The following is a 21,712-nucleotide window of genomic DNA, read 5'->3' as shown; positions in this document are numbered from 1 at the left end:
GAGCACCGGTGCAGGCTGCCCTTGTCCCTTGTTTTAGGAAATAATATACTAGAAGAGGAAACTCCTCTGCAGGGAGTCGCTCATTCTATGCAGAGCCTGACCTTGCCTTTGTCCATCAGCAACGCATAGGTTAAGAACACAGTACAGGGAAGGTCTCTGATGCTCCCTGCATACTGCAAAGTGTGATATTAAGTGTCATGTCTGCTCAGATGTGAAAAAGAGGAGGCTTTTACACACATCCTTGTAGGCCCATCGCCGACGGCTTCAAAGTCAACAGGGCCAGTTTGCTTGGGTACATATTTACTTACTGGCAAGACAGAAAGCTACAAATATTCACTAAGCCGAAGTGTTAGCACAAAGAAGTTACCATTTCCCAGTAGAGGAAGGAAAGGGAAGCACTCCTGGCTGACGAGGTGAAACAACTTGTTTGATCCATCCAGACGGGCCCAGCCCAAGGTGCTGAGCTGCAGGGAACCCCGCCGCTGGAGCAGCTGATGTGAAACACACTTCAAGCACCTTGTAGATAAGGTGCTTTGGCAGTCACTGCAACTCTCTGAAGTTGGACAGTTCTTCATAAGAACAGATTTTGGATCTCCTAAAGCTGTTTCCTTCCCCTTTTTTTTTTCCCCAGATATCTGAAAGCAAATCCAAGGCTGTAAGGGGAAGCTGACAGTTTGCAGATCACATCAGGAAGCTTCAGGAATACCGTGTTATCTGAACTCAGTGAACAGTTAAAACATAGTATAAGGAATTCCTGTTATGTCCAGCTCTACTGGAGCCCCCATGATGAGGAGACTGGCTCCACAAACCCCAAAGTGCAACCCCAGGCCTCTTCCCAAAGCTGCTGCCTCCCACGTGCCTGAAGGCCCCTCTAGGCCTATCTGTACATAACAGCGAGTGCCCTGGGGCTGATCCCAAGCAGACACTCCTCAAACCCTAACCATGCTGTCGCTATTCTTATCACAGACTCAGGATCACAGCCGGGTTTATTTTGAGGCCGTTTCCATCTCCGAACAGCGCTGCGCTCCCAGAAGAAGCACGGAGAAGTCGATGGCTCCCATAGCAACCGACGCAGGGAATTGCCACCGTTCTGCTGCAATTAGGGCCGATCGCAACGATTTCCCATTCCCTTCAGGTCAGTGGGCTTGAGAACGCTGGGACAGCCACAAGACTCAACAGCAAAACCATTTGTCAGGCCACGGTTTGTTTGATTATTCCCCGGCCTTCCTCCCAGCCCAGCACTGGCTAATATGACCGAGGTTGGACAAGGATCCTGCCAGATGACTTTTTGTTTGGGGGTTTTCTTTTTGGCTTATTCTTATGTTTTATTTTGGCTTGTTGCCTTTTCACCACAAGTAATGTGAGCACAGCTCTGCCTCACCCCTTCCCTGTTGAAGGGCTTTCTCTGACACCTGAAAAATGTCCTGGTGGTGTTTAAGAGAAGTGCATGGTTTGCGTAAAATGAAAACTAGACATTTTTACACAATGAAAAGAAAGAAGTGGAAGCAAGCAGATGTCAACCCCAGAGATACTTTAACCAAAGAGGGAGAAAAAGAAGCAATGAGATGAATGGAAACAACAGCGCTGTGATGGCAGCAGTTAGTTAGGTGGTACCTAACTCCCTTAGGAATGGAAGCAGACACCTGCCAGCTTTGCGTGGAACAAGCAGACACCCACTGACCAGACAGTTTTGTGTCCCAAAATTTCCAAAGAAGAATTTAATCACAGTAAAAGATTATGTCATAACATACTTAGCCTTTGAAACGTAATGGCAAGGTAATAAATCACATGAAATGCAACTGCAAATGCGGATCTAAGAGAAAAAGCAATTACCTGAAAGCACCATCCATCTCAGACTGCTTCCAGTAGGTTTCCTAAGCGCTTGTAAGTCAAAACACGCACGTGTTTTAGATGCTATGCTTAAAACAAAAAGCAGCACAAAGAAAAACGCCCTGTGATGAAGAGTGAAGCAGAACCAGGTAGCCAGTGCACCATCCCCTGCTTGTGCCACCTCTACAGAGTGAGATGTGATAAAAATATTACAGATTAAATTGTGAATCACCAGACCATCACAAAAAAGTTCTGAACTGCTGAGTAACAGAGGTTTGAAGGTCAGATCCTGCTCTGCCACGTTGTCCTGCCTGCAGAGAGGCGATGGCTGTGAGTGTGGTGCCACAGCCGCTATGTTTGACAAGAAGGAAAATGGGAGCTGCTCTGCCCAAAGGTACTGCCAGGTCTGAGCAGGAACAGGGAGGGAGGACGGACGGATCCACCGCCTCTCAGGCTCTCCTTACAGAGTCAATGCTAAGTAAAAAAACAAGCAACAACTTCTCCACCTTGCCTACCCCAAGTCAAAACGGGCAGGGTTCAACTCTAAATGACCGCCGTGATTGCAAAATGAGCTACAGTAATACAATTGAGATAAATGTGTTCCTCAAAGTCACAGATGAATTTTTTGACATCATCTTAAACCAAACAACCGCAAGATGTGGGGCACTTTCTGCTTTCACGTAAATAGATTAAATCCATCTTACAGAATCGAATTGCCTTCTTTGGGCACACCAAAGAATATGGCTTTCTAAAACCTCGTATGACAAGCTTAAATCTTTACTATGTCCTTTCTACTAGAAGTTCCCTCAAAAATACCAGCCACTTTATTATTCTCTCTCCTTCCTTGAGTGTTGAATCTCTAACGTGCATCATCTCGTACACTGATTCACACTGCAACATGTCAAAAGAAATAATTCCCCGCAGCAGCAGGAGAGGCCAAGCGGTGGAACAATGGTTGCTGAGGAAACCACCTCCCCGAAATGTGCTGAAATGTGCCTCGAGCCTTAAAATAAACATTTTAGCATTGAGCAAAATTTCATCTCTAGGCATCTCAAATTGAAATAATCATTTCTATATGCAGAGTAGATAATGTTCTCTCTTCGTTGCTATTTAGTGTTTTAAACTGCCTTTAAGTGTATAATTAATTACATTACTTGTCAGGGATCACTTTACAACCACTCCACCTCCACTCAATTGCTAGGCTCTAGCATATCTCCAACTTTATTCTTTTTCTTGTTTTAACTTCGAGCTTCATTCCTCCAACTTCTTTTTCCTGGAGACACTCAGCATTTAGCACTGCCTGCTCATGTCCTTCACTGGACACACACCCCACAGAAGAAGGTTGCAGCACGACTAGCTTTGAGGAAAGGAGCTGTAATTCCTTAGAAAGCTGATTACAAGCAATGCCTGTTGGCTTCACCACCGTCCCGAGTGGGATTCATCCCTTCCCATCAGGAGCTGGATACTGTGACGGTGCTCAAAGTCCCCACGGGTTCATCCAGATCTTTGTTGCTTCTTTCCTTCTTTACACAAGACTCCTTCTCAGCCACCTGCCTCCTTCGAGGATCTCATCCCCTGAGCTCCCTCCAGTTTGTTCCACAGCAAAGGGCCAATCTGCATGGAGTTACTGCTCACAGGTTCCTCGCTGGGCATGGCGAAGAAGGAACGATCTGCAGGACTGCAAGAGGAAACGGTGCATCCCACCAACCTCCTCCATGAACAGCTTCAGCAATCCTTCCCCAGCGGGCTCCTCTCTTCCCTCTTCACCTGCCGGTTACCTCTAACATCAGCCTGGCGTGGTGCTTCAGAAACTGCAGCCTCTGGACCTCGACAAATGCCAGCTTCACTGCTCAGTGCCAAACATACAGGGACTGTGCGGCCAGGCTCCACAAGGCCGCTCTGGCACCCAGGCACCTTGGGGAACCTCCTGGAAGCCCAGATTTCTGCCTTTGCTCCAAGTCCGTGTTGCTCACCAGCACCTACTGCGGCAAGTCGCTCTCTTGCTCTCTCCTTTTTTTCTTAATGATGCTTCATGTTTCTTTAATGACGCTTCAAGGCACTAGGAAACTCCACTTTTCCTTTAAGATCACTACGCTGTCAGCAAGAGGAGGAGATCAAAAGGCAAAAAAAAGCAGATGCCACTGTCACCGCCTGCTGCTGGGCTGTGGGCTTCGGGAGGATGCCTGCACCTTCAAACCATGCTGGCAAAGGAAGCCGGGGGCAGGAGGCGAGGCACACACACACACACACACGTCTGCAAGACGTACGACGAGATAGGGCAATGTGGAATTTATGCTTTTAAGCCAAATTTACAATTCAATTATAATTCTCTGTGGATGCAATCATAAGAAGTTTATAATTATTAACGATTACAAACATGACAGTTGAAGCTATTCAGTTAAAAGAAGAAAGGGCTGCAACAGCAAAATTTTAATTGTAATTCATGATCATTGGAAAAGAAAGAGAGCTTTTCACAGCAACCCTGGCCTCAAAGGAGGTATTTTCAAGCACAGGGACTGCCTTTTTTCTAAGATACCCCCTCTTTCAAACAAAACGCATTAAAGAAAGCCCGCACTCAAAATCTGGACACCATTCAATTAATTCCTCCAACTGTGAATACTAATACTCTTCAGACTCAGGATGCACAGACAGAAGCGATACCCTGATTTCAGAGAACCATTTATTCGTACAACCTCCTCTACCACAGCTACAGACCAAAAAGGAACATTTCACGGATTTACAACTCCATCCCAAAACACTTGACATCCTTTTCCTCTATCCATGGCAAAACACGAGTCCCTTTGGTTCATAAACCAGTGAAAGCCTGGAGAGGAAATGGCAGAACTCAGCAAAAAAATTAAAAACCTCCTCCCGCTGCTCTGGGCATGGCCTCCTCCAGGTGTGACACCTCTGCCCCAGCCTCCCCCACCGCTTCGCCAAGCCAGGAAGAATTTGGGATTTGATACCGAGCTCGCAGCAAGACGCAGCTAAATAAAGATTTAACGGCATTCGCACATCTGCATGAGGTCTGTCTGGGCTTGATGATATTTACGCAACTGCCTGCCCGAGCAGCCAGACGAACACGGGGTTAAGCCAGGGAGAGCCACGACCCACTTCTATTTATGTTTCGACCAGCGCTCTCCAGAGGCCTCCACCAAGACGTATGCTTTTAAGAACAATTACTACAGGATGCATAAATTGGAAGCTATTCCTTAAAAAAACAGAAAAGCAGTATTTTTTGCACGTAGGTAAACAAGGTTACACCATTTCGCATCAATTGATAGAACGGTATCTCTGAAACGTGTTTTTATCCCAACCTCTCTGAAAACCATAATTAAAAATTAAATTTAAAGTAGTGTGTTTATTGGATCATTTTTATCTACTTAAATCCAACTCTCTAGATCTTCTACATTATTCTAAGAGTGGCCACAAGGCTAGCCTGGAACGCGCACACGACCACAAGCACCAAATGTAAATGGGCATCAGTTAGAAACTAACGCTTATTTGGGTTTCCAAGTCACCAAAATTGGGCTGGGGCAGGTCCAATCAAGCAGCTACCAAAAGGAGCCGTATGCCATTTAAAAGCCTCCTGGGCTGGAAGTGCCGGCTCTCCCTCGCAACACAGACCCTTCGCATGCGGCTTACCAGGGCAGTATGCATCAACGTCCAGTTTCTGGGCTGAAGAAAGTGTTGGTGAGCCAAGCTCAGATTCTGGGATTCGAGGGCTCTCAACAAACTTTGCTTTCCTCAAAGGGGCTAAGGAGAAGGAGGGGGGGAGAAAGAAAGAGAGGTCATGAGTAAGGGAAATAGCAAGCAACAGATGGAAGCACTTAACTAAACGACACTGTCAGACTCATATCAGGTTACCCTTTTTTTTTTTTTGCCAGAAAAAAAATTATCTGCATTCTTTACAAAGGAGATGGCTCTTGTTAAAACTTTCAAACTGCACAGTCTTTAAAGCGTGCGAGTATCGAGGCACATTCTTGATACTCTTAAACACTTCCTTTTTTCTTTCCTACTTTGTTTAATAAAATTTTTTATAGGAAGCAAATGGGCCTGCATTCAGCAACTACAGAAGGGCTAAGATCACAGAGAGGTAACAGAGCCCGTTAGGGTTTCAGATATTTAACTATAAATATCTAAAATGAATACACAAATTTTGGCTTCGGTAATTGTTTCCTCTGAACAAAAAATTTCAATTTTGAAACATCCTGAATGTCTGACCAAACAGATTTGGTATTCAATGTGAGTGACTGGACTACAACTAATGCTGCCCAAGAAGACAAAACCCAAGCGCTTCACTTTTATCCTTGCAAATCCAGAAAAGATTCAAGAGAATTAAAGAAAGAGCAGGGGAAAGGTAAAACTCTGTCTGTAACAAACCAGCATTGAGCACTAGTGCTAGAGAAATGTGATTTTTCTGCATGTTTGAATGGTCTGAATTCTGAAAGAAAGCTCTATGCACCTTTTGCAATAAAATAACAACTTCTAAAATGCCTTTATTACTAAGTTTTTAAACAGATATTCCTGCCAGACCAAGGAAATAGAACTGGGGAGTAAGTTATATGCAGAGATTATTGTATTGCATTTCAAAGTTAAACTCACATGCCCATTAAAGTGAAAGGCTAATTTGAAAAGCTGCTCTAAAAACTGTATCATGGGTCAGTATGCTTCATGCCTCTGCGGTTCTCAGTATAATAGCCTCGATTTACATAATTTATATTTATAGTTCTCTGTCCTGAAAATTAAATTTGGGATCTGAACCTAAGGATGGGGGGACGTTTGTTCTCATGCATCTCCTGCAATAAAAGCTCAACAGGTCAAGCGATGACCTCTGAGGCAGCAATAAATCTCTGGCTTTTAAGGAGACTGCACACAGCCAACAGTCCCCTGCAGCTGGAAACGGATCCGCAATTCTGACGATGGGGCAGCAGCGAGGCTGCGCACAGCTCGCTTGCTCTCGCCTGCTGAGATGGTACCTGAGTGACCATGGTGATTTTTAGAAAGAGGGTGGGGAAAAGAAGATGGAGCTGATGGTGTGGTTTGTCAACAGAAGTCCCTCTGAGGCTGAATATATCCAGATCTCACTCCCTCTACCAAAATATATCAGATCCCACTCCCTGTACCAAAATAGGTGCTGAACAACCCTCCTGACTCCCCTTCCCCTAAGCACCGCTCCCGGGAGACCCGATGCGACGTGAGAAGAGGCACCACGCTATCACTTTGCACGAGAAAACACGGCGTGACCATTAGGTATATTTAAAGCACGCTCCCCTCCAGGCTCTGCAGGGGCCGGTGTAAGACGAGCCGTGCCAGGCAGCAGGAATGTAAGCGCCTGGTGGAGATAAGGGGGGCTCGCAGCCCCCCGAGGCCCCCAGCCCCTGCCTCCCTCGCAGCACCGAAGGCGCCGAGGCTGCAGGGTGCTGGAGGCAGGAGCAGGGGTGCTCAGCCCAGCCCGGCTTGCACAAGCACAACCCGCTGCTCACCACCACCAGCCCGCTGATTATAACCAAACCCATAAATACCAAACATGCACGCACGCACAAAAACCCTATCAGCTTGCAAATCGGCCAATGCCAGTGGAAAAATTATTTGCTGTGATGATCTTGTAGCAGATACCAACGTAATGAAAACACATCAATAGTGGGAAGATTATGACTCTGGCACCAAAGTTGTTGGGAATAATAATTCTGCACAGACCGATTTACTGGCATTTCATTTGCAATTATCCTAGCAGATAAGTTTGTTTCAGTTGTTTTATCACCGCCCCAGTAACCGTCATTTTTATAATATAAACTGGAAATAGCTCATCTTTTCTTTCTTTATTGTTTCTGGCTAACGCTAGAACCGCAGACCATCTGATGGGATGCTCGAGCAACGCTCAACTCAAAACAAATACCAAAATACCCAATGTAGCTGGTTCTCATAGGTCAAAATGTTAATGACTGCAATGGGGTCATCACCAGAAGGTTTTGCTCTAAACTTGAGTCACTGACCCAAAGAAGAAGGAAAAAATATACAAACAGGAAGGGCTGGCGATGCCAACTACTCTGCTTTACTGCATGGACCTGAAGAGAAATGAATTGAAGGTTTCCAAAGGTGCACAACCTGCATGCTTGGGGTGTTTATCCTGAAGAACAGGCAAAAAGTACGTAAAACCTTAACACTGAAAGCAAGGCAACGCTGTAATTATTCAGATTAAGTACATTTTTTAAGATACAGTTGATTCACGATTGGTCTTTTTTTAGTAATCCCTAGGAAATAATTAAACCTCCACCTTTCCTGCCATGGAAGCCCACCCTCCTGCACCTCTGCTCGCAGCCTGGCAGCTCCAGCCCATCCACAAGAAGGAACTCGCCCACATCCCACGTCTGCATCTGCTCTGGGTCTCTGCTGCCCCTCACCAACGGGCTGCCCAGCATTCACCCCATTAATTCCTGCCTTGAGTCAACACCTGACCTAGGGCAGCATAAGCCATCAGCTCACGAATCCTACAAGCCGATCCCATCCACCATTTTAAGTTTCCAGGATAATGAGGAACCTATTATTATCTAAATGATTGCTTCTTGCTGTACTACTTCTTCAGTCATACAAGGCAATTTATAGTATTTATGTTTTTATTCCCTAAAAACAGTGACATAAGTCTTGAAAATGCATGGTACCAGAAGACAAGATGTGCTGTGTCAACATGACTCAAAACCAAGTTGCGTTTAAAAGGCTCCAGTCAATAAAATCTTCTCAGGGTAACTGTGTACCAGGGAAGAGCCACAGCACACTAGTTCCTTTCATTTCAGATGTTCTTAACATTAAAAAGACCAAAAATAAAGCCCTCACTCATATGTAACCCGATTACACGAAGGAGGATTTCCCCGCAGAGGAGTGGAGCGCTCCCGTCTTCGGTCCAAAGGAAGATTACCCTGGCAGGCTCAGATCTGGGCATTACTTTTCTACTGGAAGAAATAGCAAATGGCAACACCATCATCTCAGAAACCTGTTTTGGCATTTTTTAGCCAAGTGTTAAAGTGTTTAGTCAAGTGTTTGACCTTTTTTGCCAAAGTGACGTGCACAAGAGTTTGCCTATGTCCTGAACGTGCTCCCATGACCACAGTGAAATCTTGTGATCAAAGTCACAGGATTAGCATTTAGCACGTAGGGTAAATCCTAACAGAAGCATGGAAAAATTATTCGAAGTATGCTACACCTGCCTCTGTCCATTAGGCCTCTTATTTCCATCAGATTTGCTGTAAGAACCAGACTGAGCCTGGGCATTAAAGAGCATCGAAGCAGCTTTCCTGGTCACACAAAGGATGTTTTGAGCAGGGAGCAGCGTAAGTAATACCAAATTAGGTGAAGGGCTCGGGAGTTACTAACGATGTCCTTCCAGAACAGCAAAACGCACATCTAATTCAGAAACACTTCCCAATGACGGGTAGCTCAGTTGCAAAAACCTTCATTTGGGTCAGCCAGGCTCCAATGTTTGTGTCCAGAAGCAGAGGAGAGCAGCCTCTGTATGGACCTTCCACGGGCCCATCCTACACCCAAGGACTCAGTGACAAACGCAGCATTGGTGTCATATGGGACCAGGCTTGCTACTACAGGTGTAGGAACTCTGATGTAAATAGCTAGGGAAGTTATTTAAAACAAATACTGCACATTTTCGAGGCCGGTTCCTGCAGTTCTCAGTGCAATTAATCCCCACCGGTACCCAAGTCAGTCGAGCAAAGCTGCAAAGCCTTCCTTCAGTGCCAATCAAATTCTCATTCGACTTTGACAGGAATTTTTTGTCTTGAAGCGATGGTACTTCTAGGATAGGAGTTAACCGCGGAATGCAAAACAATTACCAGGGTAAGCATTCAGAAAGTTTAATTAGATGGCTCATTTATGACACTTTCTGCAGCAGGTGGTCTGTCTTCCAGAGGGGGAAAAGACAGAAATTATTTCCTTCTGTTTTCATGCTAATTCTCCTTAATATCCACAAGGACACTGTAAGTACAATGCTGTCACAGACGTCTGAAGATCAGTCTTTATAGCAGACATGAGCCTGCTGCTGTAATTCAATTTAAAAATTGTGTACTTATTTTTGGAAAAATGTTTGAAACTGCTCTTCTGATAGAAATGAAAAAGCACACATAAGCAAACGTATGTACAACCAGCACAGAACTGGAGTGGAGCACTTTTAAACTAACTCTAGGCAAAATATTTTATTAGAGGCTGCAGCTGAGCAGGCTGAAGATGGATGCAACAGAAGTCACTCTAAAAATTCAGAGTACCTTGAAGGATGCCCACCTGAGGAACAGAAATCTCCTGTGATACTGCTTGGACTGGGAGACTAGGTCTCTGTGGGGCACCTGGGGAAGTCAGCTCCAAGGAGCAGGGGGCTGGGGCTGGAGTAAGTGGCGGGGGAGAGCTGCCCAACGCGGCCACTCTCACTGCCTGCTGTCAACACGCTCCTCTCGCACCCAACAAACACTTCGGGTACCAGGAGCTGCTGATGGCTCGTCCTTTTTCACAGCTGCAATGAGTACTGGGATCAATTCTGTTGCTCTCTGCGAACAGTGTCAAGAATTCAATCTGCTACCAAATAAAAATACAACAAAGAACCAACAGCGTGCATTTATTCTTCCCGAGTAATCATTTTATCTCTATTAGCATTGTTTTCCACTTCAGCCCACCGAGCATCCTAATTCTATTGCATTCTCTCTGTTACCACTTCATTGTCATGTAATTTATAGATGAGTTAGCATTTTAATTAAAAAAGGGTTCCTTTATATTAAAAAGCATTGATAAAAGGAAATTATCATGGATTAGCAAAAGGCTTCATCTACCGAATTCAGGCTCAGCTCTGCAATGAATGTTTCACATGCGCGCACACAAAAAAGGGCTCTTAGCATCTTCTGACCTGATTGAACAAAGTGTTCCAGGCGCTTTTTCAGATCATTTCAGCGGATCTGAACTAATTAACTCCACGGTTTGCCTGCGGTGCAGATACCTGCCCCTGTGTGTGCGCTGACACCCATACGGGTCAGAACAAACCGATCCGTCTGGGCACCAGGCTCGAGGATGGCCAACTGCTCCTCCACAGCATCAAGGGTGGGCTGAGCAGCAAGGACCAGGCTGGGAGCCTCTCCTGGGACCGGTGACACAAGTCACCACGGCTTGCTGGGACACACACACGGGATTCAGGAGGAATACAAGCACAACGCAGCCACACGCCAAAGCTCACTCGCTTTGCTCCACCATGGTGGGGCTCAAACTCCACTCAGCTTTTTGTCCTCTCCCTTCCGTAGACACCAAGAACTGCTGATTTTCAGCAATGCTTTGAACCCTCCTCTGCCCTACTAGAAGGGAAGTTATATTTATTTGTACAAAAACACACCAGTTTTATCAAAGGCTAGGGAAAGAGGCAAAAGACTGCCAGGAACGATGAAAATCCGTGCTTGCTGCAGGCTCATCTCTTGCACCCGATTCAGCTGAAGAAGGGCCGAATTACTTAAACATGTGAGCACAATATTACTCCATAAATTATGTATAGAGAGTGGGCCATCCCCCAAATGCACCGGCTCGTTACAAAAAATTGCCCAACTGAGTCTGTGACGGGAAGAGCCCGCACAGTGGTCTGAAGAGCAAACTTCCAAACCTCACATTTAGGGCGCTGCATGCGGCCGCTCCGCGCATCGGATATTCCCCATCTTTACTTAATAACGAAGATGCCGTGCCAAGGGCTGATTCACGTGCTGGAAGCTGCCCAACACTACGTAATGCTGCAGCGAGTGGACTTTATTGAAGTCTCCCTCGCACTAAAATGTTTTAAGTGCTGCAGTGCTATTGATCCACGGAGCTCCTGGAACGAGTAACTGTCAGACTCAACACAGCTGGACTACACCCAACACACGAGACACGTAGCTTGCAATGCCTCCTCTGATCCCAAATGACTCTTTATTTTGCTAAGAGTCATAGAAAGAGACAACGACAGACCACCTGATTATTTCTGCTGAGGAACTAATAAACCAGCTATCAATAATTAAGATTTTTAGGCGCAGATTTTAAAAAAATCAAGATTGAAACAGTGAAATTGTAAGTTAATATCCTTCTTTAGATAACCCAGCATTATTTGACAGACACCACTGTATAACAGTAACTTTTTTTTTTGTTGGTGGTGGTTTTGTTTTGTTTTTCTATGCTGTTATTTGGGAGTATAAAAGCTTTTTAAATTACATGTAAAAGCCTGTCTCCCTTCGTCACAGTTATCGCAGCATCATGGGCAGGGCAGAGCATACAAAAAGTGAGAACAATGTGCTGCCTGGAAACATTGTTCTCCTTCCAAAACTTTCAGCAAACATGGTTAGTTTAGGAGATAAGGTTCTGAAAGAAAGGAAAAGGAAGGAAATTAAAGTGGAAAGGGGAAGCGAGCAAGGAAGCAGAAGAGAGCACAGAAAGCTGGGAAGGGAAGAACAGCAACGGAAAAGGGGAGGTAAAATAAACAACTGTCAAAAACTGTCTCAATTAAAACGTTCTTTAAACTGTAAGAACTCTGTAACACGAAAGGTCTGCCTAGTCTTGCTTCTGAAACTGTTCTTGGAAAACTGAGGAATAACCTGTGGAATGGGTTTGGTGTTCCTGGGGGACCACAGGGCCCTGCTAGAAACTTATCCCAGCCTCTCTTGCCCTCCAGATCAGCCACGTTCTCCAGATTTACATCCCTCCACTCATCTCCAGAAAGCAGGGGAAAGAAGACCAAGCCACAGCAGTAACATTACACGAGGAAGTTCAATGACATCAGAAAGGAGTATGATCTTCTAAAATGAAATCAAATTTTAACTTGTACAACCTCTCTCAAAAAAAAATAATTGATCGTAACCTCCCTCTGTACGAATAGGCACCCCTAATTAACTTTCAAGGGAAAAAATAACTTGTTTCCAAAAGACTTGTATTGTAATTACATGCAGAAAAAATAAACCAACAGATTTCTGTGGGAACTGCTCAATAACAACTAGCTCAAAGATATTTGCAATAAATTGGGGTACTCAGGCAGAAAATAATTTTGCCTAAAATGCTAATTTATATCCACTCTGCACTTCCAGAATTGTAACTCAGCTTCCATTTTTCTTATTACCATGCAACTATTGGCTGTCATCTGGAGCAAATGGAGCAGCAATTTGTTCTCAAACTTCTCGGTGGGCTGGGGTGACAGCAATGCAGCCCCCCCTCCCTGGTCTGCCCCAGTGCTTCAGCCTTCAGCGATACTGGGCTGAAGCATGGGGCTGTGATGCTGTTGCTGCCTTGAAAGCCCTGGCAAGCCTTTAGGAAGAAAGTTGCTCCTATTAAAGCTCCCAGAAAAGACAAAAAAATCTCTCTTACCCTGTTGATAAATTCTTTTGCAATGTGGGTTGCCAAAAAGCCTTTATCCCCATAGGGGAGATAGCTCTGAGGAGAAGCAAGTTACCTATTTAACATCCAGACCAGGCAGGAGCAGGGTATGGGGCTTTCATCTCCCCATTTAAACTTTGGAGATCGGGTTTGACTCCTCAGAGCTGTGTCACAGGAGTTTTCCACGTCATTTCCCATCTAAAATTCTCATTTTCAGCATCTTCTGAAGTCTTTTAAAATTACCTCTTTTAGTAGAAATTCCTCGTGTGTGACTCAAGGTAGAAACTGCTGCGCAGACGGGGGGAGGATGAAAGAGGAGGAAGCCAGTGCCACTTGCCTCAGCCTCCCAAATCAGCTTATTAGGAAAATAAGCAACTCACCCACTGACAGGTTTCAGACATTTCTCTTGCATTCAGTTGCCTTTTCAAGTTTCAGACTTTGGTTAACCTAAAAAAATGGGGTGAATGACGGCCTGGGACTACAGGATGAAATCACGCCGTCAGCATTATGAGCCTACACAAGTTCTGCTCAACAAACCAAAGAATTCTCCTGGATGGCAGAACCAGAATGGCGATGAAAACGTTCCTCACCTCCCTCACTTCCCTTTTCCCACCAGTTTTATTTCATTAAATGTTAAACTTAAAACAGATGAGAGGAGAATGCACCACACCACGAGTGCTGGATACCATTATTCCCATTCAGCCTCTTGCCATCCCAGGCTTCTTTTTACAGCAATTCAGGGACTCAAACATTTCACTGGCACTATACAGAACTGTCAAATACAACCTGGATGTACTGTAAAGGCTATTTATTCTAAAGAAAGAAGCGAAGAGCTTGGTCACTTTAATCAAATTATGGGTAATCCTGTTAATTCACTGTTTGGAAAGAAACCGCTTCACTGTTCTCTAAACCTACAGCCTGAACCATCCAAACACAATGCTCAGATTTCCAGATAAACTTGCATGAGAGAAACCAGAAACTAACCAAAAAGCTACTGAAGCAAATACGTTTTCCCCTTTTTCTGTATGAAGCTGACTGTAGGGAAAAAAAAAAAAAAAAGAGGAAAAAGAAAAAAAAAAACGTATTCAGCAACAGTCCTTAGATCCTGAAAGTTTTCTCCAAATGCATTCCCCTGTCTTCTTCAAATGTTATGTGTCACTGCAGTGCTCCAACAAGGGACTTTTGTTTTAGGGATGTTTTTTTTTTTTAAGTTATAAATGTTGAACAAGTCAGGCTGTAGAGACCTACCTGAATATTTAACGCAACTTAAGATATGTCAAGTCACTGTGGGGAGGAGGAGATTTTAACTGATGGTTCTTTCCAGAGAAGAAATGAGGAAGTGTAGCCTGCTTCCAAAATAAGGCTACTCTTCTTGACAGAGAATGTTTTCCTCTGTTGTTTTGTACAGTCCTTCTTTCCGTTTGTATTTACACCGAGATTTGATTACAGGAAAGCTGAATCACAGTGTGTAGCTGCAAAGCTGCAGTAAAGCAGCAAGCGTTTGGAATCACTGCTGCACCTTCTCACTGCAGCAGCATTTGTTCTAGAGCTTGAGCTGCTACAGAAGAATTAAAGAAATGTTATTACTTTGTAAATTGCTGTCCTTCACAGAAGGATGAAAGCATTCGGCTTGTCCAGCTCAGTGACACGTCTCTAGCAGTTGACACCAGATACCTAGGGCAGAGTTTGCAAAAGGGAACAGTCACAAACCTTCACAGCCTCCAGCATGCTGCCACACAAGGATTTTCTGAGCCAGGCTTTAGCTCCCAAAGCCCCCAACAAATTTATCTTCCCTTAATTTATCTGTCACCTTCTGAAACAGGCATCAAGCTTTCTTACCACCTCGCAGCACAGCTTCCTCCAAATGAGCCCTGTAGTCTGAAAAAATGCGGGAAGCGTTTGTTTTCTGTTTTCTGAAAATCCAAATGAGCTCCATCGACTTGGTTCCCCCCCAGCACGCCATGGTTGTGCCAAAGCAATCCCAAGAGGTTGGCAGAGCCTAACTCCACTAAGCAATACCCGGGTGAACTTCTGCTAATACATTCTGTTATCCAGGCGAGCATCGGCTCCCTTAGAGCCCTTGTTGGTACTTAGCCGTGCCCTACCAGCCACTGTTCTGCCAGTGGGTGTTAAGGAAGTTATACATGAGAGGCTACACAGCACAGAGAGCAATTCAGCATCCTCCAGTACCTTCTGGTCCTCCTGCTTTGCCATGACTCATTTTGCCTGTTTCTATAACCCCCTCCACCACAACCTCCACGCGAGGCAGACCCACGGATCTGCTGCTCATTCTTCATGGTGCCTGCTCCTACAACACCCGTAGCAGCTGCCTCTTCCGAGGCTGTGTGCAAGGGAGGGCTGCTCTGCATCCCTGTGCTCCTCTAGTACCACAGCAGTAAAAAAGTAAAGCCTGGACTAATCTTGCAAGGGATCTGAAGAACAACCAGAAAAAGGAATCATTCACTCTAGACACTGATGCAAGAAAGCATGACTATTTGTGTGTTAGTTAAATATTTTATGACAAGCCAGGAATGATCAAAGGTAGGCATCAAATTATAGCCAAATTAAAAGAAAACATGTGAACAGATGTGGCAGGGGCCAAGGCTGGGAGCAAAGCTAAGCTGCATGGCAACAAAGCCTAATTCATTGCCACACCATATCCTAAAGATCATGCTGAGAAATCGTAACCAGTCAGATAAGGGCAAATTGTAAATTGTAACCAGTTAGATAAGGGCAAATTGTAAAACACCATTCACAGCCCAAGTAAACCCATGTTAAAGCACACAGGTGACCAGAGCTGCACACTACAGCACCACTGGCTTTAACTGGGGCTGTGCAGCAAAAGGGCCAATATTAATGTATTACTTGAAAACAGTATTTAAAAAAAAACTTAAAATATGCTAATAGATAAGGTGATTTGATTTTATATATGTGTCAGTCATTCACATTTTGCTATGCTGAAACTAATTTAGGTGGCATATCTGATAAAGGCAGACCTCTAATTACACTGATGTGCACACATAATTCTTCAGCTGATATCAAACTGTTTAGGGTCCATACTGCTTTGCTGGCAGCAGCTACACAGACTCCTCTATGCCTAAAATGAAGCTCCCGATGAGGCAAAAGTGATATAAGCCCGAATTACCTGAACTTGTTAAACTTTAGGAAAAATTGTATAGGCTGTGTTTACGATGTTTGTTTGTTCACCTAAGGAAATCGCTACCATTTGACCACATTTAGTTTTCAATGATTTATCCTTTGCTCTTGACTTTTTTTTTTTCATTTAATACTTCTAGAAGGAGATGAGCTTCTAGAACTTTCTGCATGCAGCTGAGATGAACTGCTCACCAACCTTTACCTCCACGGAGGAATAGGGACAAGGAAATGTGGCGTGCCTAAATGCTTTAATTGAAATATCTCATGACCACGGGATTATTTGCAGTTAGAGCCCACAGACTGGGCCTTCTTCTCCCAGTGATGCCTCAGGTACAGACGAGCGACATTCCCAGTATAACTGGATGCAAGGCCCAGCGATCCCTGCCAGACCTTTGGGGCACTTTTATCCTGTGACAGTAGCGAGATGCTCCACAGCAGGCCCAGACCTGGTCACTGAAAATGCCGTTACCTTTGCTGGGAAGGCGCTGCTCAGCGCCCACTTCCAAGCTGAAGAAGTGGCAGCCACAGCGCACCAGGCCAGACACCACTCCCTGAAAGAAACGACCTGATCTGACTTCTGACTTCCCGGTACAAAGAGACAGGGATCTCCTGGAAAGAGTCCAGCGGAAGGCCACAAAGATGATCCAGGGCCTGGAGCATCTCCCCTATGAGGAAAGGCTGAGAGACCTGGGTCTGTTCAGCCTGGAGAAAAGAAGACTGAGAGGGGATCTCATCAATGTGTATAAATACCTGAGGTGTGGGAGACAGAGGGATTTGGCCAACCTCTTTTCAGTCATTTGTGGAGACAGGACAAGGGGCAATGGCCACAAAATGGAGCACAGGAAGTTCCACACCAACATGCAAAAGAACTTCATCATGGTGAGGGTGACGGAGCACTGGGACAGGCTGCCCAGGGAGGTTGTGGAGTTTCCTTCTCTGGAGATATTCAAGGCCCGTCTGGACGCCTACCTGGGCTCTAGGGAACCTGCTTTGGCAGGGGGGTTGGACCCGATGATCTCTGGAGGTCCCTTCCAACCCCTATGACCCCGTCATTCTGTCTGATTCTTTCATTAATAAAGGAAACAATTTTCTCATGCAGATTTACTTCTGTGATGGAGAGGGTAAAAAGACCTGAAGTATAACTGGAAAAAAGTCATTCTCCTAAGCTCGGCCTGATCTTTCCTGAGAAAATCTTGAAGAAATTCCACGTTTCAACCTTCTATAACCTGCAAGTGGTCAAATCCCCCAGAGCTGCTCTGATTGCTGCCCAGGCAGGACCATGACCACCGGTGTTACACAACTGCTCCATCCGTCGAGCACACGTGCCGGCTGGCTGCTCCTGCGCAATGCACCCAGATGTGCCACCCGTGTGCCTCGGATAAGGATCAAGCCCATCAGACCAAAAAGATTTTGAGAGCAGGGAAACCAAAATCTGGCTGCGACGCCAGAGCTGTGCTTGGCGCAGCGCTGAGGGCTGAAGAGCTGCTGCTCCTCCTCCCTTTGCTGAGCAACCTCCCCCCTGCCACTGAAATTTTAAAATAGGATGTTACAATGGAAGGATCAAAGATAGACTTGCTCCTCTGCAAGCTCTTTAGCATGCCATTTTCCTCAAAGGCAACTCCCAGAGCAAGCACTTATTTCGTAACCTGCCTCAGAAGTACTGCCTTATTCCAACTCTTCCCTGCCTCCCATCTTCTCCAAATTTTCCATTCTCTTATCTCCCCATTTTTACCTTTATCCTTTCTCCCCCTCGGAATTAAAGCTGGCTTTAACAGCTACCCTTTCTCCCTACCCACCTTCCGTGTTGCCCCTGGGCAATGCCTGCAGCTTCCAGCCAGTCCCCACCTCCCCACTGCTCCTCTGCCCTCTGCCTATTTGAGGAGCCTGACGTATCTCAATGAGGTAAGAAAGCCAACGAGCTGCCTTGAGAGTCCTCTTGCAGACCTTCTAAGCAGATTTGAAATGCACAGGACCAGAAAAGAGGACAAGAGACAGAAATCCAATGCAAAACCTCTAAAACCTCTGCTGAGACACCATCAAACCCTTGCTTTGCTCCTTACCGTGTCCCTTACCGCTATTAGTGCTGGCTTTCTCCGTATTAATGTCAGCTGGTGCAATGTCCTGGCACTTAGCTGCAGCAATTCCCTCGTGCTTTCTGCATTCATTGCTTGAAAAACTTCAGGTTAGGTATCGCAGCATGAAGGCTTCCCTAGCCTGCTGTAATTACCATCATCAACAGCAAAAGCATTGCCAATACTAATTTAACAATTAAACATACAGATTGACAGTGCCTATCATAATTCATTTACAGGTGGGTTTGGGGGGTTGGTTTTGGAGGGAGACAGACGTTTATTTTCATTGAAGCTGGATTTTCTTTGCATCATAAATAATTAGTTTTTTGTTTTGTTTTGCTTTGTTTTTTAAAGTAGCTGCTTTGTTCAGAAATACGTGGTTATATTAAAAGCTCAGCTTGGCAAGAGGCTGATTTTACTGTCTTCTTGATATAGCTCCTTTAGATTACATAAGAGCAACAGCAGTATGAATTAAGGGCTGGACAAGCTTATTTACCCGTCAAAACTATCGGCCCTTTTCTACTTTCTAGAAATTTCAAAGCATGCCCAGGAAGAACTGCAGAAAGCAAACTGCCTAGTGCTGTTTTTTCTTCATGTATTGAAACAAAAATGTAAACCACTGTCAAAAAGCAAACAAAAGTTGCAGTTCAGATTCATTCAGCAATCATTCTCTGCAGTCATATACTCATTGAACAGCAAAACAGAGACCCTAATAGCAAAAAACAATGAACATACCCAACTTGTCTAATCAGCTGTTGAACTGAAAGAGGCCACCATGGAACAGAAAGAGCAAATCTTGCTTCTTAAATATATAAAGGAGACAGGAATCTTGTAGAGAAAACTCGTCTACATTGCATTTATGGAGAGAAATCACAGAAATGCTGTGAATAAGGAACAGAGCAGTCAAAAGGAGACGAATGAAGAAGAGCAAGCAACAGCCCAGATCTTCCCCTCTGCATGAACTAGCAGGATACTCAAACACGCACTGCTGAAAACAAAGGTACTTATGGGTCTGATTTCTTCAGGGGGGAAATTGTAAAGCACTGGGAGGGAATAATGTTGTGTTTCCTCCCTGTCTGCCAGCCCACATTTACCAAAGCTGACCAATGTATTTCCTCTGCTTTAAATTCTGTGGGGTTGGACTACGCAAAACAAAGGACACCGCAGCGTTAGAACAAACCTGATGTGAAGCTGAGTCCTGAAGGCCTGGTTATCATGTACTGAAACACAGCGCAGTCGCTGAAATAATGCTTACACTGCCATGTATTAAGCACCGCTTTGATGCAAACATGAAAGCAGGAATTTAGCCTCGTGTGTATAAACAAACCCGTGTGCAATGCTGAGATGGTGACTTCACAGCTGAGCTGGGTATTTGGCAATCACAGAGCACAACAATGTATTTATACCTGTCCAAATATAAACTTTTAACAAATATGGTACAAGATAAAGCGTAGCAGCAGTTCCTTCCCGAGAAGGCAATGTGGAGCTATTCTCACCCCCTTATGCAACCTGCCTGCGTGTGCAGTGGGCGGCAAGAAGCTGTCTCTGCTCCAGAGCTGTGCCAACAGGTCCTGGGCCGCAGAACTCCCTTCTCCCAAGCCAAACTAAAGGAAATATTGGCATTCCAGCCATTCAGAGGCACGGCCGACACGAACAACCCAACTGATTCAGAAACAAGGTTCTGAGGAGGGGATAAAGAAATGATGATGTTTCACAAGCCCTGAAGTACTGACTATCAAGGCCTGAAGTAACGCCTGGCACCAGGCTCCATACATCTGCAGGTGTGGTTAGACACCAAGTCCTTGCACCAAGCCAACGGTGACCCTTGCTAAATCCCTTGTGAAGCCAGACATCTACTGTCATCTTCAGCTGAGCTGCTCCCCACTTCTAACAGCTGGGTGGGACCAAGACCCCAGGAAAGGGACACCTGGGCAACCTCGTCAGCCCCTACCGACTCCATATAGGGACAGACAGGGACCGGCCCCGTGGATCCCAAGGGATGTGATGAAGGAGTTTCTGAGATGAACATTATCAGGCTGTGATAAGCAGCAGCCAGTTACAACGCGGCATGTTTCAGGACTCTAAATACCTTGTTTAATAAAGGTACACAACCAAGTAAATGTTGGAAATTAGGATTCCCCACCCCAATCCCCTTTTGTCAAAGTATCGTGTGAAAATAGCTCGAGATAATTTGTCTTTCCATTTCATTTAGCTGTAGGATGTGTCATCTTTGCTGCCAAAAAAGCCCATCTCCACATGGAGCACACGTCAACACAAAACGTTAGGCCACGCAGCTGTGCCTGCAGTCCAACCACCAGCTAGATATTTAAAGGCCTCCTTTTTAAACGATTCAAAAAGCTGATGCTGAAAGAAGAAAGAAGCTGGTTTAGAAACGCGTGCACACATTATCTACTGGGGAAAAATCATCATGAGCTGTATCCTGGTAACAACCAGTGCATTATTCCTTAGCTGAGTGCACAGGAGAGGGATGGATCATGCTAGTGCAGATTTTGAGGTGCAAGAACCATTGGTGAAGGTTTATGTCAACAGCAGGTATGCATATATATAGGAATACGGCTTGAATATTGGGCCAAAGGCATCCTTGCTACAACCCCAAATAGCATGCATGCAATTAAATAAATCCCGTATGGGGAGTGGGATTACACGCCAGCAGCAGCCAGCCAAGGGAGGTCACTGCAGAGCAAGTGCCAAAGCAGCAGTCCAGGGCCATGGATTAACCTCAATCCTTAACTTTGTCCATCGTGGGCACGGGTTGGGGATCCGTGATGAAAACCCGGCACACGGCTGGGCACTGCGGGACACTACCACAGAGCAGAGCCGCGTGCATGGCTTAGCTGTAACGCTGCAAGCCATGCCGAGCCTGCCCTAAGTCTGTCCTGACCGCAGGCAAGCAGGTACAGATGACTTCTGCAAAAGCAAAGGTTGGTCTTTGGGCAAATAACCCAACACAACACAACCGGGCAGGACAGAGGAAGAAGAGTTCACAACACAGGTTCACTCATCGTTATAGATGTAGGAATGGGTAAGAACCCCCCAGCCCAGCTGGAGGTGGGGATTGCTCCACAAGCTGTGCTGCGAAGGCCCCTCTGCCCACAGAACAGCTTTGGGGGAATTTTCTATGAGCAGAAGGAGGAAAGATGCAAAGGGGAAAACGATGGCCTGGTTCAACCCCATGTTAAGGCTTCCTACACCACCTCCTCTGGTTACAGAAACTTTCTAGCTATGTGTAAAAATTCTCACGCAGCAGAAGTGTAATCGTGACAGAT

The 21,712-nt window shown here is 45.3% G+C and overlaps 1 protein-coding gene across 17 annotated transcripts in view; it reads right to left on the bottom strand.

Annotated features, from left to right (window-relative positions):
* The window catches only part of TANC2 (tetratricopeptide repeat, ankyrin repeat and coiled-coil containing 2), a gene marked incomplete at its 3' end in the record, with an annotated part of 279,985 nt that overhangs the window by 120,934 nt on the left and 137,339 nt on the right, over positions 1–21,712 (bottom strand). For 12 of the 17 annotated variants that reach the window (XM_082779048.1, XM_082779047.1, XM_082779046.1 and 9 more), the window contains one exon: positions 5,476–5,586. The exons of the other annotated variants lie outside the window; for them this stretch is intronic. In XM_082779048.1, the coding sequence (XP_082635174.1) occupies positions 5,476–5,586 (111 nt within the window). The remainder of the gene's footprint in view (positions 1–5,475; positions 5,587–21,712) is intronic. 17 annotated transcript variants of the gene reach the window in all.

Source organism: Aythya marila (genome assembly GCF_965140915.1).
Source record: "Aythya marila genome assembly, chromosome: 25".
Classification (NCBI taxonomy): domain Eukaryota; kingdom Metazoa; phylum Chordata; class Aves; order Anseriformes; family Anatidae; genus Aythya; species Aythya marila.
This window is presented reverse-complemented; position numbering and strand designations above follow the sequence as displayed.